Source organism: Lucilia sericata, unplaced genomic scaffold (assembly GCF_015586225.1).
Source record: "Lucilia sericata isolate MDLA Ls3-8-SP2 unplaced genomic scaffold, ASM1558622v1 Contig000792F_arrow, whole genome shotgun sequence".
NCBI lineage: Eukaryota > Metazoa > Arthropoda > Insecta > Diptera > Calliphoridae > Lucilia > Lucilia sericata.
In genome coordinates this window covers 199270-225913 of record NW_023994785.1, presented here as the reverse complement: position 1 = coordinate 225913, position 26644 = coordinate 199270, and the positions used below count along the sequence as shown (strand labels likewise).

Here is a 26644-nt window from a genome sequence, read left to right as displayed (position 1 = left end):
GTACAAACTCTTTGTTTATTAACGTTTTTGCCAAAAAAAAGCTAAATTATGGGTTTAGTCGTTTTGTTTGCTTTTCTTAAAATTTAATCGAGTTTTTAAAAATGTTTATAGTTTTTATTAGTTGCATTTTTTTATTAACATAAACTTTATTTCTTTTTTTTTCGTAAAAATCTTGCAAATTTAAATCAAAAAACGTCACTTGTTTATTAATTAATTGTTAATTAATAGTTGCCAATATGTTAATCCAAACATATACAGTGAAACTCAATAGAACAAAATATCAAACATTTTCGAAACTTGATTTTACTAGTGTATAGACTAGACTATAGACTAGACTATAGACTAGACTATAGACTAGACTATAGACTAGACTATAGACTAGACTATAGACTAGACTATAGACTAGACTATAGACTAGACTATAGACTAGACTATAGACTAGACTATAGACTAGACTATAGACTAGACTATAGACTAGACTATAGACTAGACTATAGACTAGACTATAGACTAGATTATAGACTAGACTATAGACTAGACTATAGACTAGACTATAAACTAGACTATAAACTAGACTATAGACTAGACTATAAACTAGACTATAAATTATACTATAGACTAGACTATAGACTAGACTATAGACTAGACTATAGACTAGACTATAGACTAGACTATAGACTAGACTATAGACTAGACTATAGACTAGACTATAGACTAGACTATAGACTAGACTATAGACTAGACTATAGACTAGACTATAGACTAGACTATAGACTAGACTATACACTAGACTATAGACTAGACTATAGACTAGACTATAGACTAGACTATAGACTAGACTATAGACTAGACTAGACTATAGACTAGACTATAGACTAGACTAGACTATAGACTAGACTAGACTAGACTATAGACTATACTATAGACTAGACTATAGACTAGACTATAGACTAGACTAGACTATAGACTAGACTATAGACTAGACTATAGACTAGACTATAGACTAGACTATAGACTAGACTATAGACTAGACTACAGACTAGACTATAGACTAGACTATAGACTAGACTATAGACTAGACTATAGACTAGACTATAGACTAGACTATAGACTAGACTATAGACTAGACTATAGACTAGACTATAGACTAGACTATAGACTAGACTATAGACTAGACTATAGACTAGACTATAGAATAGGCTATAGATTATTATTGCCAAAAGGTTTCTCGCTCATATCATCTTAAGATTTAGATAGTTTGCAATCTGATTAACAAGTTTACAATCAGCTAACAAGTCTTAAACCTATTCAATTCAGTTTTTAACCACTACACGCCTTCAATTTATTTAGCCATTATTTAAAACAATGGATATATTTCTTTCATAGATGAGTTGTTGAAAAATCTATTGTTATATTATTCATCTTTTATTGACTTCGTCCATCAACTAAACATCTAACTGATTTGATTAATTAAAGTATTTGACATTTACATAAATACAATATGTTAAACACGAACTATGTTTATTTTTTCTTTGTCACTTGACCACTGTGCAAATAATTCAAGTAAATTCATATGCAAATGCATTAAATACTATTATTGTTTTTCGAATAAATATGTATTTATGCAGCTTATTTTTTTTTATAAAAAAAAAAATATATGTATATATAAAGATTTTTTGGAATCCCTGAAGAAATTTAATCTTGTTATTTGTATGTATATGGGTCATTAGATTAACAAAAAAAAAGAGTAAAAAAACAAAGTTGACATATTTGGTATTATAATCGTAAAATGCGGAATTATATATTTAACCAGCCTAAATATTGACATTCTATTTGAATAAGTTCAATAACTTAGACTTAGTTTTGCGAAGGTGTGTTAACAGCGTTTTTATTTAAATTTGATTTTTAGTAATAATGGGGAGAATTTCAATTATTTGAGAATTAAAGATCTAATTTATGCTAATCATGTACAGGTAAAAGTATTTTCTTAGAATAATTGGAAAATCGAAATGATTTATTAGTGAATGTCACCAATTAGTCCATTAACTGTTTTATTTATTATATATTTGCAAATGTTTTATCGGTATTTATCCAATCGAAAGTTTAGATTATCAATTACATTTTACAGTTGTATATCTTTGTATAAGGACAAAAATGCAACAACATCCTGAAATTGGCTTGCTATTACACAATATTCCCTCTTTTCGTACGATGTGCACAGACTTAGAATGACGCTATTGTGATCGAAAGTATGCAACTGCTGAAAACGTCACTTTGGTTAACGGTAAATGCAACAGACAGAGATATAAACAACAGGATTACGCACCCGTCCAATAATTTTCTTAATAGTGTCGATTGGACTACTCCTACATGTAATTGCTTCATCATATTCTTCTATAATTCCAATGTAATTTATTCAATCATTTTGAATTCTTATTCACATTTAAGATCAGCCGAATTGTTTTTATCTTCGTTCAAGATCAAGAGAAGAACTTCTGTTTTCCTTCCAACTACCCGGTCTTTGCAGGAGTAGCAATTCTCTAACTTAAGCAACCAAAAACTTATTACACGTTTCTCTCCCCAAGATGAACATTTTTAAAATTTTCCGGCAATATTACTCAGAGGGAAAAAGAAATATACACGCCTGGTACCAAATTGACAACAATGTTCAATAACATCGACAACACTATGTAATGTTGACAACGCAACGTTTTCAAATCTAAATTTTATACACATCCGTTGTCTAAAAGTTAACAAACGTGGTAAGCTCACTATTGACAACGGATTTGCTAGTCAGAAATTTGTTACTCAGAGAGATCTTACTCTTATTACGAAATCCTTCACACAGACGGAACAAAATCAAATGAAAGAGTAGACTGTGGAATCTATTCGAACTAGTTTAAATAATTGCCAATTCAGGCCAAAGCAGTGACCAGTAAAGTAACCACATGTTATTAGAAGGAAATATCTTTTAACTTACTGATAGATGACAATGTGTTCTCCACTGAGATAGCAAGATATTCGACGGTTATCATCTCGCGGGTTACTGGACATGGGGATTCTTTAATATTAGCAAGTTTAACTATGACAATGTTCCGGCGAGAAAATCCTTCGAATATTTCCCAGAGGGAAAACGCAGAAGAGGACGGGCCAACTCTCCGATGGAAAGATCAAGTAAAGGAGCTCTATCCGAACTTGGTGTGCGAAATTGGAGAAGAAGTTCTGAAAATCGAATCACATGGGAAATCTATTTTACGTATGTCATAAGATCCAAATGGATTGTAATATAAATATTATAAATGTAAAAAAATTTTAATATTTGCCAATAAAGAAGAAGAAGAAGTTAACTATGAAATTTATAGCCGAGAAGCTCCTATACAAAGACCAAAGAGATTTGCCCATAATGGATAGAAACCTAAATGATTCCCTGTCAGAAACCTCATAGTGGTTATAACTGGTCATTGGTCAATGGTTTTCTTTAAATACGAAGAAGACGAACATCTTCTTTGTTATTGTCCTGCTTCTTTTCATGAATTAAGACAGAAAAGTTTGGTCATCGAACACTCTTGAACAATACCTGTCTGTGAAAAAGGGATTTGGGTAACATCTAGGCATTTATTATAGCAACGAACTTAACTTAGCTACAAAAATAACCTCCATTTATTGATAAATATCGTTGCCCAGCCAAAGATCCATTAATTTCGGATTATTTTGGGATATTAATATCGAATGTCTTCATATCATGATTTAATATGGACTCCATATTAACTCAAAAAGTGACATCTGAATTTTTAAAGACAGTAAATGCAATTGAGAATATATTTAAATCTTATTGCGTGGGAGTTAAGAGCCTTGATAGACCGTCACATACATATGATAAACGTCTTGAACTCGGTTTCTTCTCGCGTCCAAATCGTTGGCCAATATGTTGTAAATGACGAATGAACACTAATTACACAATTTAAGTATTTCTAATAAACTACCATTTTTACAGAAGTCTTTAAAAGTTTGGTAGAACAAACAAGCTCGCGTAGGCCCTTGAAAATATATCTTTCAATCAACACAAATTCGAATCATTGTCTCAGATCTCAATAACATTTCTTTAATTGAGGCCTCTATTAAAAACCATCATAATAAACTTCTTCAAAATGATTTATAGTAATTTTTTTTATAACACAATTAAGTAGGAAAGAAAAACTTCAAAACAATGCGCTCATCAACTTAATTGCAGGCCTACTACGGAATCACCACATTATCTTACATTTATGTTTCACATATTCAGGTAAATAGATTTAAAATACACGTTAAAATTTTAAATAAATATAAAAACATATACATATTTATGTGTTTTCATACATATTATGTATAAAAAGGTATTTGCATAAGATAAAAATTATTTACCAAATTTCAATAATTAATCTTACAAATTAAATACAAAAGTGGAGAGGCAAAGAAACTCATTAATATTGTACAAATAATGAACAATATGTTGGCAAGCTATATACATAGTTGCTGCAACATAAAAGTAATATGTTATCAACATGGTTATTTGTTTAAAAATTTTTAAAGATTTATTGGATTTTAAGTTTGTCTTTGTTTTAGTTTTTTATTTCGCATATATGAATAAAAGGCTTATAAAGAGGTGTTAATTTGATTTGGAGGTGAACTAAAACAGCTGATCAAAATCTTTCTTTTGTTGCTTTTATGGACGAAAGTAAATTGCTGTTTGAGATAAATTTTATGTTTTATTAGAAACAATAGACAACATATAAAACCAAAGACTTTAAGAGGGCGCCTGAGAGTGCAACGCCTGCGCGTGTTACCGCACTAGACCCTGAGAGTTTTGTTTGTTGTTTAAGTTTCGATCGATTTACACGAATATTTGCTATCTTCAGCTTTTGCACTAATTTAGGTCTTTTTGCTGGCAGAGCAGCACGCGTATCAAGTAAAGTTGATCATAATGACGATGATAATGGCATGCGTTAGAGAGACCCTCACGTTTTCTAGTCTGCAGACTATTGTATTCATTCATTTAACTAACCATTCAAGAAATTGAATGGTAAAAATACATCACACACACTTATTCACACGCACAGAAAATGGCCAGAAGACAGTATTAAACCTTTTTGACCAAAAATGAAGATGATGGCTTATAAATTGTCATGAACACCAGAGAGGGATCATCAGTATAAACTCAACGTTTGTAAGCTGTACAACCGAAAAAGTAACCGTGCTTAAGCAAATTTAAAACAAAATGGTCAGTTATTAAACGATAATATAAAAATAATAACAAAAAATAGTTATTAAAAACTATACTATAAAAACAATTAAAAAAACTATACTTTAACAAAAGATACTTATAAAATATTTAAGTTTAATAGAAAAGTGCCTAAAAATATAAATATTTGGTGAAGCTTTTAAATGAATGGATTACAAATATATCACCTTGAAATTCGACAACAGTGTTATTGATATTGTGTTTTTTTCTTTTTATTTCTTAGAAAACTTTCTTTGTTATTACGATGGCTGCTTTGGCCACATTAGCCTGTGCTGATGTCAGCCATTTAGGCAGTTATAATTATCCTGCTCCTGCTTCTACCGAAGTTGCCGCCTATACACCCTAAACAGTCATCGGCAGGTCAGAGCTATAGTCAACAGAGTTATAGTCAATCGCAATCTCATGCTCAAATTGAATCGATCAAAGCTTCCGTGCCAGTAGCTAGCTTTTCTATACAACAAACTCAGGGGCAAGAACAAAGCTTTGGTTCACAAAGCCATTCAAATGCTCAAGCTGCTGGATCTTACAACTATAATGCTCCCGTTCAACAACAGCAGCAACAACAACATTACTCTGCACCAGTTCAACAACAATCGTACTCTGCTCCTGCACCAGTACAACAACAGTCGTACTCTGCTCCTGCACCAGTACAACAACAACAACAATCATACTCTTCTCCAGCTCAATCTGAACGCTCTTATTTGCCTCCTGCACCACAACAACAGTATTCAGCTCCAGCTCCAGTACAGCAACAAAGCTACTCTGCTCCAGCTCCCAGCCCAGTTCAATCTTACTCTGCTCCCGCCCCAGCTCCAGTACAGCAACAAAGATACTCTGCTCCAGCTTCAGTGCAACAAAGCTATCTCCCTCCCGTGCAACAACAGCAATCATACTCTGCTCCAGCCCCAGTACCACAACAATCATACTCTGCTCCTGCCCCAGCTCCCCAACAAACCTACTCTGCTCCCGCTCAAGTACAACAAAGCTACTCTTCTGCCGGTCAAGTTCAAGAGCAATCTTTTGAAGTTAATGAGCAACAACAATCCTTCGGAGGTGTTGAATCAACTGGCGCCGTAGACAATGGTGCTTATAATTATCCTGCTCCTGGTCAACAAAGCTACTCAGCTCCTGCTCCCGCACCAGTTCAACAGAGCTACTCTGCTCCTGCCCCCGCACCTGTTCAACAACAATACTCTGCTCCTGCCCCAGCTCCTGTACAACAATCTTACTCTGCTGCAGTACAACAATCTCAATCAGCTGCTGTAGAAGGTGGATCTTATAGATACCAATCTGCTACTCCAGTACAATTATTCTCCGCTGCTGCCCCCAGCTCCAGTGCAACAACAATACTCCGCTCCTGCCCCAGCTCCAGTACAACAACAATACTCTGCTCCTGCCCCAGCTCCTGTACAACAACAATACTCTGCTCCTGCCCCAGCTCCAGTACAACAAAGCGTAGAAAGTGGTTCTTATAACTATCAACCTGCTGCTCCAGTACAACAACAATACTCTGCCCCTGCACCAGTACAACAACAATACTCTGCTCCTGCATCAGTACAACAAACTGTCAGCACTTCCTCCGCTGCTGTAGCAACAGGTTCATATAACTATCAAGCTCAAGGACAAGTACAGCAACAATCATACTCAGCTCCTGCCCCAGCTCCTGTACAACAACAATACTCTGCTCCTGTCCCGGCTCCAGTACAACAAAGCGTAGAAAGTGGTTCTTATAACTACCAACCTGCTGCTCAAGTACAACAATCCTACTCTGCTCCAGCTCCCGTACAACAATCCGTTTCTACATCCGCTGCTCCTCAAAATGTACAATACTCTGTACCTGCCCCACAAAAGATCAGTTTCCCCACATCGGCCCCGGCTCCAGCTGCCCCAGCACCAACCCCTGAAATTGGTACAGTCTATGGCAAGAATGGCGGTTATGTCTACCGTAAATTCTAATTGAAGAATTTCTATGAAATTCTTTCAATTTGAAAAAGAAAGTTGTGATCACTAATAGAATTGCTGCGCCATGACACAATTCTAATCATTATTATTTTGTTTTATATTAGCATTTTTTTCGTGTTGTTATTACTTGTTTATAATTTGTTTTTCTCATTTAGGATAATTTTTTATAACGAACGCATTTAATTAAGTAGTTCCATTAATAAAAGAATTGTTTTTAATTTTTTTGTTTAAAATTCGGCTTTGTTTTAATTGAAGATTGTCAAAGACAAAATTAGAAATATTTAATTGAAGGCGCTAAATGGTTATTAGATTGCATCATCGGATTCATTAATTTTCATATGAAATTAAAAGTTTGAAAGGCAAATTAATATATAGTTGTTCATACATAATTTTAACGCTTGGTTAAATTTGTTTAGTTTTGAGTCATGATAATTTTTAGCCTTAAGTTATGCTTTATAGTTTTTATACAAAAATATTGCGAATAGTTGTAGCAGTAGAAGAAGAGCAAGACTTTGTAGTAAGATATTTGTTTTTATAAAAGTTTTTGTGTATGATGAAAAAACTGCCGTTCAGCAATGATTTCCACTGATGTCAGATTTTGACAATTTATATTTTAACATTTTTAAACAAAAATCTATAATTAAAATTCTTTGATCCGCAATCACCTTACTCACGAAATCTTTAACTAAAGAGACATCATTAATCCAAGATCGCCACCACTGTAAGGAGAAGTTGTTAGCCAATATTACATTGGTGATCCGATTTATCCTAGGTGTTATTAGCAATCCTTCGGTATGGAGTTGCTATAAACAGCTCTGGTCTGCTAGACTAAAATCTGGACTTGGCCTGTACAGGTTATAGTTGAGGTGCCTTTGGGGTGCTCGTGATGGCTGCGGTTGAAATTCAAATCGTGGGTCTGATATAAATATTTGTCTTTCGGTGCATATGTATTTCATGGCGATGAAGCTGCATAACCACGTGAAAGGACCACAGCAACTACTCCGACTTATAATCAGTTTTCTTTTCGAAACAATACAAAGGATTATCTTATACTTAGTCTCTTAAATCTAGTCCAGCAGCACTCCTCCCTATTTGAACTCCTTCTCAAAGGAGATGTTACATTAGTGAACCGCTATTACCTTGGTGTTATTGCAATCCTTCGGTATAGAGTTGCTATCAATAGCTCTGGTCTGCGAGACCTAAAATCTGGACATGCCCTTTATATTTGTTATAATTGGAGTAACTTGGGGTACGGTTGGCTGCAGTTGAAATTTAAATCGTGGAAATAGATGGTTAATTAAAGTTCTGATGTATGTAAATATTTGTATTTCGGGATGAGTCTTTCGGTACCGTTGTAATCTCAACATATTTCTGGGCGATGAAGCTACGCGACCACGTGGAAGGAATACACTGAATCGAATGGGTATATCCTCACCCTTCTGTTGTCAGGTAAACACCAATAATTGTCTATCATTCCGTGGAGGATCTTTATACAAGAAGTATGGATCAGTTATATGTAAGTGCGTTAAGTTTCGTAGAAACTTTCCTTTGAGTGCCCTAGACAGGTTATGCTGGTACTATAACGATGTCTTATGTTTTTGGAGAAGCCTCCTGTGTTGTTGCCACCTCAACAGTTGTCATAATGTGAATGATAGTCTACTGTCCACTGAGGTAATTACCATTTCCTATCAGGAATATCTACATTTCGTGGCGTAAAAATCTTTCTTGTCAAATTAAAGGGCCAGTTTAGCATGGTTTTATTTATGTAATCCATTTGGAGTGAGTTATTCGATATTACGAGTGATTAGCCATCGCATATTCTAGCGCACTCTTAACTGAAAACTATTATTGATTGCCTCTTCTTTTTTGGAGTATTCAGGTGTTCTTCTCATGTCGAGTTACTACAACATGATAATACACAGCTCGAGTACTTAAGCAAAGAGCTTGTTTATGATCCAGGAGAATCATATTCAAAAATAGCCACCTGTGTATATTTTGCAAGTCAATCGGGGGAGAGTGTTGAACTGTCTCTAGTCTATCTAACTTAGTATCTTTTGCAAGTCATTCGAGGGTGAGTGTTGGACAGTATACAATCACATTAAGCATGTGTTATAGAAATGTTTGGAAAATCCCAACAGCATCTTCTTATTTCCAATTAAATTATACTAGAATTAAATTAAAATCTAAACTATATTATTTATGCAATTAGATCGAAGTCCACCAGCGGTTTGTTAAAAACTTGTTTAGTATTACCTCTCACTACTTGGCGAGAGTGTTTAATACTACTTCATTTAATCAATAGAATGAGAAGTACTAAGACTTGACAAACAAAATTTGCTGCAATTTTTAAAATCTTAAAGACATTCATCAAAGTTTTTAAAACATTAAAATTTCCCATAAATACATACATTGTTTCTTTATACGTTTAAGTCTAAGAGATCTTAAAAAAATATTCTTATATCTAAGAAAACATATAACAACAAAATGGTTAATTTTACACATAGAATTGAATATAATTTTAATAAATTAAACTAAACTGAATACTTAATATTTTAATGTGATAGAAAACTATTTTAATAATTTGTTAAACATAAAAATAACAACATAAATTAAAAAATAAGCAATAAAAATGTTAAATAAATTTTTATAATGTACACCAACCAAAAATTAAATATTTTATGTGTCAAATAATATTTTGCATCTGTGAGTGGAAGTGAAAGATGAAATAAACATGTTGAGCATCTTAAAATTAAACACACTAAATAAATAATAACCAAATAACCCAACGAACAATTTAAAACCCATGTTATGGCAATAAGTCGAAACTTCAAAGTGCGAGATAATAAAAATCGATTGCCAAAATTCTGAACAAATGTCGCTGGGTTATTTAGTATTAATTGCAAAGCCAATAACTAAATTAAACAAATTATTTCCATCTTTTTTTGATTTTAGGATTTTAACAAATTCCGGTTTCCGTTCAGATTGCTTGCAATTATAAATGCAAACTTAGCTTAAATAATATTTTTTTATTTGTTTAGTAAACAATTTAAAAATAGAAGAAAAAGTTGTTATTGGATAGTGAAAGATTCGTATATTTGAGAACTTTAATGGAGCAAGTTATTGTCATATTTACATTTCTGTACACTAGACGCATCAATAAGTACAAAAACATTATTTCTAACTAAAAAATTAGTATAAATATCCAAAGACTGGCAATTGTTAAATCAGTATCAGTAGTTTCATTCTAGAAAGCAATACTTCAGTTAGCCAAAATGGTTAGTGAAATACATACATAACAATGGGAAAATCTCTATTAGAAACTTCCCAAAAGGAACACTTCAATCAAAGCAAACTAAATTACTTTGATGGATTACTATTGGATTTTTCCAAAGCTTCCCTTTCATACGACTGGAATCATTCTTAATAATTATTTTTTTTTCAATGTTACAGAAATTCTTCGCCGCTGTTTTGTTCGCCGTTGTTGCCTTGGCTGCCGCCGATGTCAGCCACTTGGATAGAACATACTTGCCACCTCATGGAGCTGCCAGCAGCACTCATGAAAAATACGAATCGGCTCCCTCAAGCTTCGGCTCCACCTCTGGTTCCTTCAAATCCGGCTCCAGCTTCTCTGCTCCTGAATCTGCTTCCTCCTTCACATCCAAGCAATACTCTGCTCCTGAGAGCTCCTCCAGCTTCAGCAGCCGTAGTGGATTCTCTTCCGACTCTAGCTCTTCCGACTCCAGCTCTTCCAAATCAGGCTCTAGCTTCTCTGCTCCAGAAAGTGCTGCTTCCTTTACCTCTTCCAAAAAGACTGAATACAAAGCTCCCGCTTCCAGCTCTTTCAAATCGGGCTCCAGCTTCTCGGCTCCTGATACCGCCTCTTCTTTCAATTCCTTCAAGACCACTGAATACAAAGCTCCTGCTTCCAGCTCCTTCAAATCTGGCTCCAGCTTCTCGGCTCCTGATACCGCCTCTTCTTTCAATTCCTTTAAGACCAGTGAATACAAAGCTCCCGCTGCCAGCTCCTTTAAATCTGACTCTAGCTACTCTGCTCCTGAAAGTGCTGCTTCCTTCTCTTCCTTCAAGACTACTGAATACAAGGCTCCCTCTTCCACCAGTTCCTTCAAATCTGGCTCCAGCTTCTCCGCCCCAGAATCTGCTTCCTCTTTCACCTCCAAGCAATACTCTGCTCCAGACACCGCTGACAGTTTCAGCAGCCGTGGCAGCTTCTCTTCCGACTCCAGCTTCTCGGCTCCACAAACTGCTGCCTCTGGTATTGATACCAAATACGCTACTGATGGTGGTTATGTATACTAAATTTGAATATTAAAACAAAAACGAAAATAAAGCAATTTTTAAACATGTTTATAAAAGATATATAAATACATATTTTGTGCAGTTTTTTCTTTTACTCTGATATAGTTTTCAAATCAGTCGGAGTTGTCATAGCATCCAATCATTGTCGGAGTTGACTTTGAAAACGACAATAAGCATAAATACATTAGTTTAATGAAAAATAATGTTCTTGTTTTTCTGTTTGATGGATAATATTGGCCATTTTCATATTCAAACTTACATGAAAAAGCAAAAATCTCTTTAGAAAACAAGTGAAAATTATATTGTTTACCCCAAAAAATACTCAACATATGAATGACTAAGTAGAGAACATATTCACGAATTTATCGGAAAATGTTGTAACAGCCTTATTCATAAATAATAAAATAATTAAATGTAGTTGTACCAACGAAAAAAACTGGTCCTAATCTCCACAATTGAAAATAAAAATTGATGAAAAAAATTACTATTTCTAAAATAGTTCTATAAAAGTTGTAAATGTTATTATACCCTTCACCTTCGTGAGAAGGGCATAAGTATATATAAGTTTGTCATTCCGTTTGTAATTTCTATAGTATATATATATATAAGTTTGTGTAAGTATAAGTTTGTATAAGTAAGTATATATAAGTTTGTCATTATATATGTCATTGTATATACATATCCTGGATCCTTATAGATAGCGGAGTCGATTTAGCCATGTCCGTCTGTCTGTTTCTTTGTGTGTATGTTGAAATCAGTTTTCAGAAGACCCCAGATATCTGGGAAATCGGAAATACGATCGAATAGAACGCTGTTTAAAATCAGGATTAGGCGAGAACACAAGGGGACTATTTTGGTACTTTTTCGTTCTCCAAAAGGTACTTTTTGAATATTCTATAATATTGGAGCTAGAAACATGAAATTAAGTATGTAGACCCTGGATTAGACGAGAACACATTAAAGGGAACTTTTTGGTACTTTTCGTTATACAAATACTTTTTGAATTTTCTACTTTTACATGAAATTATGCATGTAGAGCCTTTATTAAGGGGACTTTTTGGTACCTTACCATTTTACAATTGGTATTTTTTGATTTTTTGTAATAAAATTCGTGCTGATTGTTTTTTAGCACATCATGGTGAAGTGTATATAAGATAGAACTCTAGTACCCTAGTATTCGATCTGATGGTAGCAAAATCAAAGAAAAATCATTGATAAATGAACTAGTTCCAGAACAGTTCAATAGAACGAGTGTTAACTCTTTAAAGCTTTAAAGGAACCCTTTTCGAAGGTAAGCAATAGCCTATTAATCTATCTTTGACGGTGAATATGAGTTATTATAGATTTTTGCTATTTACTCAATTGAAGCGCTATTTAAGAAGCAAGACCCTATTGGAGGTTTTCCATATAATTATGAGTGATCACAGATTTTTGATACTTACTCACTTAAAACACTTATAACGGTTATAAAGTCGATTTTAAGTTTTTCATATGATGGTCGATTTTGTATGACAAGTATGAGTGATCAAAGATTTTTAATATTTGCTCAATTATAGGTTTATTTAGGGACCTACATGCAATTATAGTGTTTTTGTATAAACATCGATTTTGCATTCAATGAAAGTAGAGAGGATATTTATTAGTATATTTATAAATAAAATACTTTAAACAAGATCTTTAATGCAGATATTATTTATGGTCCAATGTCAAACATGTTAGCAAATGTTTTTATTACAAATCAATAATTAAAACAAATAAAACTGTTTGTTAGCATTTTAAACAATTTTAGAAAAATTTGCATATTTTTTGATAGCAGAAAAAAAATGTTTTTCACAAAAAATGAAAGTGTTTTAGAACTTTAATTAATAGCGGCAAGTTTTTATTTAATTAACCTAAATAAATAAGAATAATGCTAACTAGACGCATCAATAACTACAAAATATGTGTAGAATCACAAAAACCAATCGCTTTTGGTGATTTATTATCTAATTTTAAAATTAGAATGTTTTATTCTAAAAAAAGTTCGTATAAATACCCAGAGAATGACAATTATTAAATCAGTATCAGTAGTTTCAAACTAACAACCAATACTTTCCTTAACAAAAATGGTTAGTGGATTAAAAGAAGTAATGATTTTAAACATAAATATTTTTATTAAAAATTTTTCTTTTTTATAGAAATTCTTCACCGCTGTTTTGTTCGCCGTTGTTGCCTTGGCAGCCGCCGATGTAAGCCATTTGGATAGATCATACTTGCCACCTCATGGAGCTGCCAGCAGCACTCATGAACATTACGAATCGGCTCCTTCTAGCTTTGGCTCTACTTCGGGTTCATTCAAATCTGGCTCTAGCTTCTCTGCTCCTGAATCTGCTTCAACTTTCACCTCTGAACAATACTCGGCACCTGATAGCTCCGCCAGCTTCAGCAGCCGTAGTGGTTTCTCTTCAGATTCCGGCTCCAGCTTCTCAGCTCCCGAAAGTGCTGCTTCATTTACCTCTTCCAAAAAAAACCGAATACAAGGCACCTGTTTCCAACTCCATCGATTCTGACTTCAGCTACTCTGCCCCTGAAAGCGCAGCTTCTTCTTCCTCTTTCAAGACCACTGAATACAAAGCCCCCGCTTCTGGCTCCAGCTCCTTCAAATCCGGCTCTAGCTTCTCTGCTCCCGAAAGTGCTGCTTCCTTCACCTCTTCCAAGACCACTGAATACAAAGCTCCTGCTTCCAGCTCTTTCGAATCTAGTTCCAGCTACTCTGCCCCCGAGTCAGCAGCTTCTTTCTCTGCTCCATCTTACTCCGCCGACTCCAGCTTCTCAGCTCCACAAACTTCGGCCTCTGGTATCGATACTCAATACGCCGCTGATGGTGGTTATGTATATTAGATTTAAATTTTATAAACGGAAATAAATGAATTTTTAAAAATTTTGTATAATTAAATAATTTGTATTTGTCCTGTACTGCAATTTTATACCAATATCGTTAAGCAGGGGAAAATCTAGTTTAAATCGCCGATATTTTCGTTAGTAAACCTTAACGAAAAATAAGTAAGAGAAACAGCAGACACTATACAAAATTATCTGTTCATGATGATATTAATCCATAAAAAATCAACGGAACTCCCGAAATTTCCAAAAATTTTAATCCAAAATGCCAAAAATTTGTTTTTTTTTAACAATTTTGCCCAAGGGTTCACATTTCCCTCAGTACTAGGAAAAAAATATTTTTTTAAATATTCACGTATTTCATAGACAGTAAATAAGGGATTAAAGTAGTAAAAAGTTAGGTCGACATCTCTCCCATATTGACGGTGCCTGATAATATCAGACTGATATCTGAATTGTACAAATTTCGGAGACTAATGTTTGTAATATTTCTGGAAGCTTGAGATAAGTATATAATAAAGAGCCATATGTACAGCAACAAACCATTTAAGTTAAGCATAAAACGTAAAAAAAAAATTTGCTGTAGGAAATAGTTAAAACATTAATTTCGTTGGCCTGTGTAAGCAGGGAAACCAAAATATAGAATTGAATGATTTTTATTGTACGTCGATTCAAAGACTAACTAACTAACTAACTAACTAACTAACTAACTAACTAACTAACTAACTAACTACTAACTAACTAACTAACTAACTAACTAACTAACTAACTAACTAACTAACTAACTAACTAACTAACTAACTAACTAACTACTAACTAACTAACTACTAACTAACTAACTAACTAACTAACTACTAACTAACTAACTAACTAACTAACTAACTAACTAACTAACTAACTAACTAACTAACTAACTAACTAACTAACTAACTAACTAACTAACTAACTACTAACTAACTACTAACTACTAACTAACTAACTAACTAACTAACTAACTAACTAACTAACTAACTAACTACTAACTAACTAACTAACTAACTAACTAACTAACTAACTACTAACTAACTAACTAACTAACTAACTAACTAACTAACTAACTACTACTAACTAACTAACTAACTAACTAACTAACTAACTAACTAACTAACTAACTAACTAACTAACTAACTAACTAACTAACTAACTAACTAACTAACTAACTACTAACTAACTAACTAACTAACTAACTAACTAACTAACTAACTAACTAACTAACTAACTAACTAACTAACTAACTAACTAACTAACTAACTAACTAACTAACTAACTAACTAACTAACTAACTAACTAACTAACTAACTAACTAACTAACTAACTAACTAACTAACTAACTAACTAACTAACTAACTAACTAACTAACTAACTAACTAACTAACTAACTAACTAACTAACTAACTAACTAACTAACTAACTAACTACTAACTAACTAACTAACTACTAACTAACTAACTAACTAACTAACTAACTAACTAACTAACTAACTAACTAACTAACTAACTAACTAACTAACTAACTAACTAACTAACTAACTAACTAACTAACTAACTAACTAACTAACTAACTAACTAACTAACTACTAACTAACTAACTACTAACTAACTAACTAACTAACTAACTAACTAACTAACTAACTAACTAACTAACTAACTAACTAACTAACTAACTAACTAACTAACTAACTAACTAACTAACTAACTAACTAACTAACTACTAACTAACTAACTAACTAACTAACTAACTACTAACTAACTAACTAACTAACTAACTAACTAACTAACTAACTAACTAACTAACTAACTAACTAACTAACTAACTAACTAACTAACTAACTAACTAACTAACTAACTAACTAACTAACTAACTAACTAACTAACTAACTAACTAACTAACTAACTAACTACTAACTAACTAACTAACTAACTAACTAACTAACTAACTAACTAACTAACTAACTAACTACTAACTAACTAACTAACTAACTAACTAACTAACTAACTAACTAACTAACTAACTAACTAACTAACTAACTACTAACTAACTAACTAACTAACTAACTAACTAACTAACTAACTAACTAACTAACTAACTAACTAACTAACTAACTAACTAACTAACTAACTAACTAACTAACTAAACGTTCAAAACCCTCGTAAACTGTGCAACCTGTGCACGTTTCCATTCTTGCAATTGAATTCTATGAAAATTGATTTGCACAACCCTTATAAGTTTGAGCGACTATTTACACTGGCAAACTTGAGCAAACTCATTGTGCAAGTGAACAATAGTGAACAGATTTATTAGTTCACTATTGTTCACTTTTGAAATTATGGACTTGCATATTCACATTTTTAGCATATTTTGTACAAATTTTTGTTAAAATAATTTATTTTTTATTTTTTGATTTCGTTGGACATTGCTGTAAAATGTTTATAAATATTGTAATTGATCATTGTAATTGTGCCCACTTGCACAAATGGGAAACTTAAGCGTTTAAATGAAAACCCTTATTAAAACTTTTATTTGTTATTTTATTTTTCCCGCATATTTAATGCACATAAAATAAGTTTTTTAAATAAAATTTTTTGGTTTCCCTGATAATAATACCAACAACAGTGTATTCTTTATCTTAAATATCTAACTTTTAACACAAATGCCATGCATGTATTAATTGCAAATTAATGACTTAATAGATGACATTCTTAATTATTTGATAAATTAATTAATTATTTTTTTTTTCGCAGAAGAAAAAGTTGTTGTCAATTTTTGGCACGAATATTTGAGAAGCTTAATGGATCAAGTTTTTTTGTTAAATTTACTTTCATTTAAATCAAAATAATTGATAATAGATGCCACATGTGCAATTACACAATCGAGAAAAACAATAAGTTATTAGGTGAATTTTTAATGCCAAAATTAGAAGGTTTTGCCATTATATAAATAAGAATTGATGAAACATGATAAAATCAGTATCAGTAGTATTATTCTAAGAAACAGTACTTCCATTAGTAAAAATGGTTAGTGAATTTTTAAAGATTGATATTGAAAAAGTGAAATTTATAAAATAGTTGTTATTAACAAAAATTTAATTATAATAATACAAATACTTAGTCTAATCGGACCTACAAAATTTGTATACAACAATTCCCTCAGCAAGTCATATTAGCATAAACAGCTAATTAATCCGTGCAAATTTTATTTTTATCTAAAACAGTAGCTTAATGTTTATTAAAATATCAATGCATAATTTATTTAATACTGAAATATTAATAAATATTTAACAAAAAATATTTAAATAAATATCAAGAGGTTTTATCGTTATATTATACAATATCGCAGTTAATTAATATGTATTTCTCTTTTTTCTCTTTATTATAGAAATTCTTCGTAGCTGTTTTGTTCGCCGTCGTTGCTTTAGCTGCCGCCGATGTAAGCCATTTGGATAGATCATATTTGCCACCTCATGGTGCTGCCAGCAGCACTCATGAACATTACGAATCGGCTCCTTCTAGCTTTGGTTCTTCTTCGGGTTCATTTAAATCTGGCTCTAGCTTCTCTGCTCCTGAATCTGCTTCTGATAGCTCTAGCAGTTTCAGCAGCCGTAGTGGTTTCTCTTCCGATTCCAGCTTCTCTGCTCCCGAAAGTGCTGCTTCCTTCACTTCTTCCAAAAAGTCCGAATACAAGGCACCTGTTTCCAACTCCATCGATTCTGACTTCAGCTACTCGGCCCCTGAAAGTGCTGCATCTACCTCCTCTTTCAAGACCACTGAATACAAAGCACCCGCTTCGGGTTCCTTCAAATCTGGCTCCAGCTCCTTCAAATCCGACTCTAGCTTCTCTGCTCCCGAAAGTGCTGCTTCTTTCACCTCTTCCAAGACTACTGACTACAAGTCACCCTCATCCAGTAGCTCCTTCAAATCTAGCTCCAGCTACTCTGCCCCTGAAACTGCTTCCTCTTTCACCTCCAAGCAATACTCTGCTCCCGACAGCTCTGACAGTTTCAGCAGCCGCAGTGGATTCTCCTCCGATTCCAGTTCTTTCAATTCCGGTTCCAGCTTCTCTGCTCCTGAATCAGCAGCTTCCCACTCTGCTCCCTCTTTCGCCGACTCCAGTTTCTCTGCTCCACACACTGCTGCCTCTGGTGTTGATACCCAATATGCTGCCGATGGTGGTTATGTTTACTAAACTTGAAAATCAAAAGTGACAATAAAACAATTTAAAAATATTGATACAAATAATTTATTTCTTTCATTTATTAAATATTTTTTGGAGATTAGTTAAAAATTCATAAACATTTTAATACCCAGCAAAACGTTGTTATACAAATAACTATATAGCAGTTTAAGTGATAACGAAGTTCTTCGATTCTTGTTTGTTTGCTCTTCATTCCAATGAGTGTTTAGAAACAATCAATGTTAGATGATGTGGTTCAAAATCAAAGTGAATCCATGTTTAGTAATGTTATGACGGAGAAATTAAACAGTTTTGAGTCAGATATTTTAATTAAAAGTTTTAAATGAAGTGTGACTCCTGAGTAAGCCAACTAGAAGGGAAATGTTTAAACATGTATTTAAATAGTCTCGAGGCTTGAAAAAATAGATTTAAGAAATAGTTTAACTTTTTTACCTTGAGTATATAAAGTTTTAAAACATGTAGTTCCATTATCAGTATCCCTCCTCAGATCTTCATGAATTAGGTTCAATTCGATTCTCTTTAGTTAGATTGTGTAACGGTTGTGTAATATTCCTATGACAAATTTCTAATTGTATTGGAAAACTATTGGGTCCATTATAAATATGTATTTCCATATATTGCAAAAGGAAATAAAACAAAGCATACACATGTAGATGCAGGAACGGAAGAACTAAACAATTTACAAGGGTTCTAGTGAAGCCATCATTTGCAACATTGCCCCATTCTTTCCAAAGGATTTGCTTACCCTCTAAAACATACTTTTTAAACCCCAAACTTCTGATAACTGGTTGCTGGGTTTTAATTTAAAAATTCCATTTAAATATAAACAAAATTATTTTGCAGTTTTTAATAATTTTTGCCGAAATTAAACAAATTCCGGTTTCCGTTCAGATTGATTGCAATTATATATGCAAACATAACATAAACAAAATATTTTATTATTTTTGTTGGTAAACGAAAAAAATTAACATATTTTAGTTTAACTAGAAGAAAAAGTTGTTATCTTAGATTTGCCCAGTTAGCAAAAGAAAGATTCCAATGTCTGAGAACTTTAATAGAGCAAGTTTTAACCAAAATACTAAAATAAACACTAGACGCATCTAAAAAGTGCAAAATAGACAACAAGAAAATTAGAATATCTATTTCTAATTCATGTTCTAAACAAAATTAGTATAAATATCAAGTGTATGACAATTATTAAATCAGTATCAGTAGTTTCATTCTTGAAAGCAATACTTCTACAAAAATGGTTAGTTAGTGATTTTAAGAAATATTAAAGGATTTAAAAAAAAATCATTAAAAGTGTTTAACGAAATTATGTTTCATTAAAAATTAAGTACCATCAAAAAAAATTTAACTATATGTTTAATACAAATGGAACTTTGTGACGTAATCCAAAATCTAGAAAAAAATTTGCAATATTCGAAATTACTAAAATATAGTGTTCTAAAAATAACAAATTAAAATAGCTGAAAAAAGTCTATGGTTCCTCTAAAATTCATCAAATTTAGGCAATTACTAACATTCTTTAATTTTCATCCTCTCTCTTATAGAAATTCTTCACCGCTGTTTTGTTCGCTGTCGTTGCCTTGGCTGCCGCCGATGTCAGCCACTTGGACAGAACATACTTGCCACCCCATGGTGCAGCCAGCAGCTCACATGAACATTATGCTTCGGCTCCTGCCTCCAGCAGTGGTTCTTTCAAATCTGGCTCCAGCTTCTCTGCTCCTGAATCTGCTTCCACCTTCACCTCTCAACAATACTCTGCACCTGCTGCCTCTTCTAGTTTCAGCAGCCGCAGTGGATTCTCTTCAGATTCCGGCTCCAGCTACTCTGCTCCCGAAAGCGCTGCCTCTACTTTCAAGACTACTGAATACCAAGCTCCCGCTTCCGGCAGCTCTGGCTCTTTCAAATCGGATTCCAGCTACTCTGCTCCCGAAAGTGCTGCTTCTTTCTCATCCTTCAAAACTACTGAATACCAAGCTCCCGCTTCTACCAGCTCTGGCACTTTCAAATCTGATTCCAGCTACTCTGCCCCAGAAGCTTCATCCTCATTCGCTTCCAACCAATACTCTGCCCCTGACACCTCTGCCAGTTTCAGCAGCCGCAGTGGATTCTCTTCCGATTCTGATTCTAGCTACTCTGCTCCTGAAAGTGCTGCTTCTTTCTCTTCCTTCAAGACTACTGAATACAAAGCTCCCGCCGCCAGCAGCTCTTACAAATCTAGCTCCAGCTTCTCGGCTCCCATAGGTGCTGCTTCTTTTGTCGCTCCTGAAAGCACTAGCTACACTGCTGATTCTAGCTACTCAGCCCCTGAAGCTGCTTCCACTTTCACTTCCCAGCAATACTCTGCTCCCGATAGCTCTGCTAGTTTCAGCAGCCGTGGTAGCTTCTCTTCTGACTCCAGCTCTGGTTCCAGCTACTCTGCTCCTGAAGCTGCTGCTTCCTACTCAGCTCCCTCTTACTCTACCTCCTACACCGACTCCAGCTACTCTGCTCCACAAGCTGCTGCCTCTGGTGTTGATACCCAATACGCCGCTGATGGTGGTTATGTATACTAAACCTTAAACAAGAGACTATTTCTTTTAAATCCCCTTTAAAGACCAAAAAAACAACAACAAATAAAAAATCTAAAAAAATTTTAACAGTTCCGGCTTTTTTCTCAATTATTTATTTTATTCTCTTCCGATTCATTTGTTTTAGCTAAATACAAAATATTATTCTTTTTCAAAATTCGACTATTAACACCTTCCAGATTTTTAACTCTTATCGATTTTGAGGCCACCACTTCCCAAGGTTTTATATAGTTATTAGAGGGTATGTGTGGATGAGGATAATCGGTGATGAAATGATATATCAAGGGTATGCCACTATTTTCTCTCAACACTAAATCCGAAGTACGAACATAAACTTTTTCTGCCTTTGTAGGGTTAATTTCATTTGACATGGGTGTTGTACTGGCCAGTGTTGAGGCGGGTAGACTAATGAGCCATAGTAATACAATTTTAATTAATAACATGTGAAGCAATTCACCCATATTCTGTAAATATTTAAAAGTTACTTTGTTTATATATTTTTTAAGTTTATATTATTACAGAAATTTACCTTTTAGTTTAACTTTACTTTATATTGCAAAATATGAAACTACACTAAATAGGCTCAATGTAAGTCTACTTTCTTTTATACCAACTGATATAATGATTAAACAAAATTTTACAGACTATTGACTTTGATACTGTGGTATACCCTACAGGGAAAAGTTTGAACTATTTGGTTATGTGGTTTAGTGGTTAATCAAACTTTAACTTATATGTGTGTTCCCGAAATTATTTCCAATTATTACAAATCTGCTCATTTGCTTTCACGATCGAGGTATATTCGGCCTTAGTTTACTTAAATCTTTTTTAAGCAACATGCCTTTTCAAATTAATTAATTAGAAGTGTATTAAGTGGTCGGTTTAATGTTCGTTACGTGTCGTAAATGAAAACGCACACAAAAGTTGACTTGTTTTATTTAAAGAAAGTGACAAAATATTTAAGATACAATTTATGGATGCACTTTCATTGAGTATCAGTAACATTAAATTCATGTATTCCCACTAAATTACTACCATGCACAGTGGTTTGAATTGCTTAACATGTTAACGTTTAGATTAGTTATAGATTATGTAATTGAAAATATTTTGGCCGTCAAATCGTGGTGATGTGATCCAGTAAATATGGAATTTCTTAAAGGTTATTTCTGGATTAATAAAACATATTCCAGACTATTTGAAAATACCAATTTATAGTTAATCTGGAGTTTACGAAGACTAGAATCTTGAAGCTGACAAATTGGACTTTCAGGCGACATAATAATAGATTTTATAACGTTTCAAATATCACCAAAAACGGTGGTTTTCCAAATTTTAGGTCACGATATATCCAATATGCGATGTGATGGAGAAATTTTGGCCTCTAGGTTTCAACAAAAGTAACTATTTAACGTTTAGTTGGCCTGTATTATTAAATTGAGTTTCGGAAAGTTCTTATGTGGACTTTTGGTCAATATAAACTCTTTCAATTTTTAGTGACTGTTTAAAGTTGCTCCAATTTTAGTTGGGAAGTATTCATTTATGAGTTAAAAATTCCAAATTCAGGGGGCCTTAGTGCCGGTTCACATAGGGAAACTCTTTTTGGGAACGTTTTGATTTTGTGTGTGAGAGTAAGAGAAAGAAATATCAAAGATTTCATTCCCTCACAAACAAAAACCAAAAGTTTACCAAAACAAGTTTCCCTCTGTGAACCGGCACTTACTGTACATGTTATAGATGTAGCAGTGCGCTGATTTCAACCAGTTTCAATGGATTGTGACCTATAGTTTGATAACAGCATTTCTATAGACACACAGACTGTCGGTCTGTATTATGTATACTCTATCTCCAAAGCATGTTTCCAGCTTCGATTCCCCCCTCTGGTACCTTCTAAGCTGGCTCCTGAATATACTTTCTCTTCCCCCTCCAAGCAATACTTTGATCCTGAAAGTTTATTCTCCTTCAGCAGCTGCAATGTACTTATTATGCCTCTAACTTTTCTATGCCAACTCTTTTAAGTTTGGGTTTAGTACTCTGCCCTTAAAGCTTCATTCATCATTAATACCAGTCAGTACTTTGTTTCTATTTCCAACACCTCTGCTAGTTCTCTTCTCCCAAAAATACTTCAGCTTTGACTCTTTACAATGCTTCTCAATACTACACTTCACATCACAGCTCTTTAAAAAGTTGCCTTACTGTAAGTTCAATTTCTCCTATCCAGAATATTCAATAGTCATTCGTTTCCTTAAAGCTTTAAGCTTATAGGTTAGGTTAATTATGTTACACTAATTATTCCTACGGTCTGGTTTACAACGATTTCAAGCCATTTCGTTGCCTTTATTAAGGCGTGGTTATTGACTAAATCTCATTCTGATAAAGAAGTGTTAATAGTATTCTGTAAACGAACTCTTTTCGCGTTCAATTTCTGAGAAATTGCATGTTCCCTTTATTTTCTCGTCACCAGTTCCATGAAAATCAGTATACGATGCTTTCAAGCCATTTCGTTGTCTTAATAAATCTAACTAAAGAACTTTTTTCGTCTTCTTTCTGATAGAGAAATGCTGATAATATTCTGTGAACGAAGTCTTTCTGTCTTCAAATTCAGAAAAATGGCATGTTCCAGTTATTTTCACGTCACCGGTTCCACAAAAATCATTATAGGGTAGTTTAAACCTTTTAGCAAGTTTACCAATAGATCAATGATCAGTGAGGTTTTTAAGGTGGAATACAGGCATGCTTAACGCAAATCGTGTTCTCCTCTATATCCATCCATGTTAAGTTAAATCTGCGCAGACCACACTTTTCCTCTTCTTCGCAGTATTTCTAGAAGTTGAGAAGAATACCAATGCCGTCGGCAACCTCTTCACTTCAGCCAGTGATTTTATATCATCGAAAAGAAAGTCTAGATCTTCGCGGGATTGGGCTAATTGCCTTAAAGGTCCATTAAAATAGAATAGGAACATTTGTACTAGAGTTTTGCTTAGCTATTCTAGTTGATTAAAATTTTCTCAAGATAATGTGATGTTACGATTTGTGAAATAACTACCTACTCAAATGAAATAAATTTTAGTTTTTATAAAAAAGTTTTTTTCTTTCAACAAATTTCAATAATCCAAAAACATAAAACTATTGTTCGCTTCAGAGCAAGTATTAAAGCTTTTTAGAGGACAAATAAAAGTTGGTTGCCTCACAAACAAGTCCATAAATGGAAAATTTTTTCCATCACTCCACATACCATGTCTGGCCATACAACATTTATGAATTACTTAAAAACGGGACGTTTGTTTAGGGGACTAGATGATGTCAATAAACTTAATATATCTGTATATTTTCAAGTTTTAAGTTCAACCAAATTTGCAAATAATGATTAAGTTTTAAAAATTTGTATTCGATTAGAACTAACTATGTTAAAACTTCATAGTTAGTTATATACGGAACTATAACTTATATTCAGAATGTTGGTTTTTCTTTAAATGTATAATTAAGATATTGTATTCAAATCCTACACCTACAATGTACTATAACGTGAGAATTATTGTCTCAAATCCCCACCACCTTACAACCCACTGTTCTGTGGCTGTAAATGCAAATTTTCGCTAAATGCTCTTTCTTACCTGCTGTTTGTTGACTTCATCTGTTGCAAAAAAAAACTGCACACTCAGATACACAGACGCAATCTGAAGCGCAGAAAAAATAAACATTTTAATCGACAAAAGCCAAAATTCAACAAAGATAAAACTTCCACAGAAAACAAAAACAAATTAAGTAGCTTATTATTGTGGCCTCATTTTGAATATTTGCTTTTCTGCAATACATATGAATATTATATATTTTTTTACATTAAAGCCAAAAAAAAATCAAAAGTAAGAATTATTTAAGATGAAATATATGCAGAATCAATTTGTTTTGTCTTCGTCTTTACCAAAAAAAAAAAAAATTAACAAAATTTTCTGAAATAAAAAATTAAGGTGTGCAACAAAAAAACAACATCTTATTGAAAAATTGTAAGTAAGAGTGTTGTATGCGATTGTGAGGAACCGCTATATGAAGCGCTAATGCAGGGTCTGTTTAATTTTTTTTATTCAACACTTTTTCTAGACCTTAGTCTCTCCACATACCACACTCTAGCTTCCTGCTATTTCTTATGCTCCCTCGCTATAGGTTAGGTTAGGCTACGTAGGTTGCTCGCTTGTTAGCGAGTTCATTTGGAGGCCTTGTGGCCCATTGTGATACCATTAGAATTCACATTCCCTTATGTTTAGAGAATAGTTTCTCTCCCTAATTTCATTGATTACGCAGTTCTTGCGGTCTTTGTAAAAACCAGCCGGTGTTTCTAATAAAGCCTATAATGTTTACTAGTGACGCATCTCTAAGACAGTGCAGATCGTGGATAAGAGCTCTACCAAGATAGAGTAGTCTGTGCTCTTGTAAGGCTGGGCAGTCACGTATAAGGTCTTGTACCAATTCCACTTCTTCTTCGCCCAAACAGATTCTTCAGTAGTTATAACGTGGGTACCCCATACGTTCCTACCTATGTCTCGATATTCTACAATTGGTGATATTTGACCACCTGAGTTCCGTCACACTCAAAGCCCAGTCATCTATCAATTTTGATAGGGTCACCAGGGGAGTGTAAATATCTTTTGCGCAAGGGTTAAATCTAGGGACGACCCTTTGGTTGCGCATTCATCAGATATTTCATTTCCCCGGATGCCCCCATGTCCTAGAACCCATATCGACTCAACGTGATGTTGTGTCAGTTGAGCCAATGATTAAATACAACTGATTGATGCATGGCCGTGCAAGTATATATGTATGGTCGAATTTTCGAAATTTAATTCCCAGATTCTGTCTTTGAGCCATCAGTATAGATTGAGATTACGTCGTCGCTTACGACAGTGTTCACAGCCCAATCATCCTTGTCTGTATTCCGGTCTTGAATGACCACATTTGTTTCTTTAGAGCTTCAAGTTTACAGATTAATGGACACTACGACACTTTTTACAAGTCCATGGACATGTGACATCGAACATACACTAAATTTACGAGCAGTTCTCTCCAGGATAAGAGTGCCTCCTTTTTAAATAATAAACAAATTTTCCAATACATTTATGTTTTAAAAGTGTCACAAAATCCATGGATATTATGACACTTTTGAAAGTGGAGGTTATGTCCATGTACACTATGATTCTTTTTGGTACGATATAACATCCATGGACATTATGACACGTCACCTTCCAATCCATTTCTTATTTAAAAGTGTCACAATCACCATGTACATTATGACACGTTTGAGTGTTTCATAACATCAATGTATACCATTACACTCATTACTGTGTCATAACGTCCATGACGTCTGTATTAAAAGTATGTATTTCAGGGTCCATGGACATGATGACACTTT

General features: G+C 33.6%; 5 protein-coding genes across 5 annotated transcripts; all 5 read left to right on the top strand.

Annotated features, from left to right (window-relative positions):
- Window positions 1-5522: 5522 nt before the first annotated feature.
- On the top strand, window positions 5523-7243 carry LOC119608111 (skin secretory protein xP2-like). The gene is made up of 5 exons (XM_037962387.1): window positions 5523-5555; window positions 5605-6093; window positions 6163-6227; window positions 6432-6491; window positions 6622-7243. The coding sequence occupies exons 1-5, from the start codon at window positions 5523-5525 to the stop codon at window positions 7232-7234; spliced, it is 1260 nt and encodes a 419-aa protein (XP_037818315.1). The 3' UTR covers window positions 7235-7243.
- Window positions 7244-10309: 3066 nt separating this feature from the next.
- Window positions 10310-11627, top strand: LOC119608107 (dentin sialophosphoprotein-like). The gene is made up of 2 exons (XM_037962383.1): window positions 10310-10515; window positions 10691-11627. Exons 1-2 carry the CDS (start codon window positions 10513-10515, stop codon window positions 11555-11557), a joined length of 870 nt encoding a protein of 289 aa, XP_037818311.1. The 5' UTR covers window positions 10310-10512; the 3' UTR covers window positions 11558-11627.
- A 1965-nt stretch (window positions 11628-13592) lies between these two features.
- Window positions 13593-14477, top strand: LOC119608102. The gene is made up of 2 exons (XM_037962371.1): window positions 13593-13665; window positions 13735-14477. The coding sequence occupies exons 1-2, from the start codon at window positions 13663-13665 to the stop codon at window positions 14104-14106; spliced, it is 375 nt and encodes a 124-aa protein (XP_037818299.1). The 5' UTR covers window positions 13593-13662; the 3' UTR covers window positions 14107-14477.
- Window positions 14478-17434: 2957 nt separating this feature from the next.
- LOC119608110 (dentin sialophosphoprotein-like) lies at window positions 17435-18711 on the top strand. The gene is made up of 2 exons (XM_037962386.1): window positions 17435-17490; window positions 17852-18711. Exons 1-2 carry the CDS (start codon window positions 17488-17490, stop codon window positions 18656-18658), a joined length of 810 nt encoding a protein of 269 aa, XP_037818314.1. The 5' UTR covers window positions 17435-17487; the 3' UTR covers window positions 18659-18711.
- Window positions 18712-19709: 998 nt separating this feature from the next.
- LOC119608108 (hyphally regulated cell wall protein 3-like) lies at window positions 19710-21312 on the top strand. The gene is made up of 2 exons (XM_037962384.1): window positions 19710-19916; window positions 20221-21312. The coding sequence occupies exons 1-2, from the start codon at window positions 19914-19916 to the stop codon at window positions 21226-21228; spliced, it is 1011 nt and encodes a 336-aa protein (XP_037818312.1). The 5' UTR covers window positions 19710-19913; the 3' UTR covers window positions 21229-21312.
- Window positions 21313-26644: the final 5332 nt, after the last annotated feature.

Bases quoted from the DNA above. Each gene is read 5' to 3' on its own strand.
- LOC119608111 (XM_037962387.1), top strand. From the start codon at position 5,523: ATGGCTGCTTTGGCCACATTAGCCTGTGCTGAT. The intron at 6,094-6,162 runs GTACAGCAACAA...GTGCAACAACAG, and splicing joins CTGCTCCCGCCCCAGCTCCA to CAATCATACTCTGCTCCAGC. The intron at 6,492-6,621 runs TGTACAACAATC...TCCAGTGCAACA, and splicing joins TCTGCTCCTGCCCCAGCTCC to ACAATACTCCGCTCCTGCCC.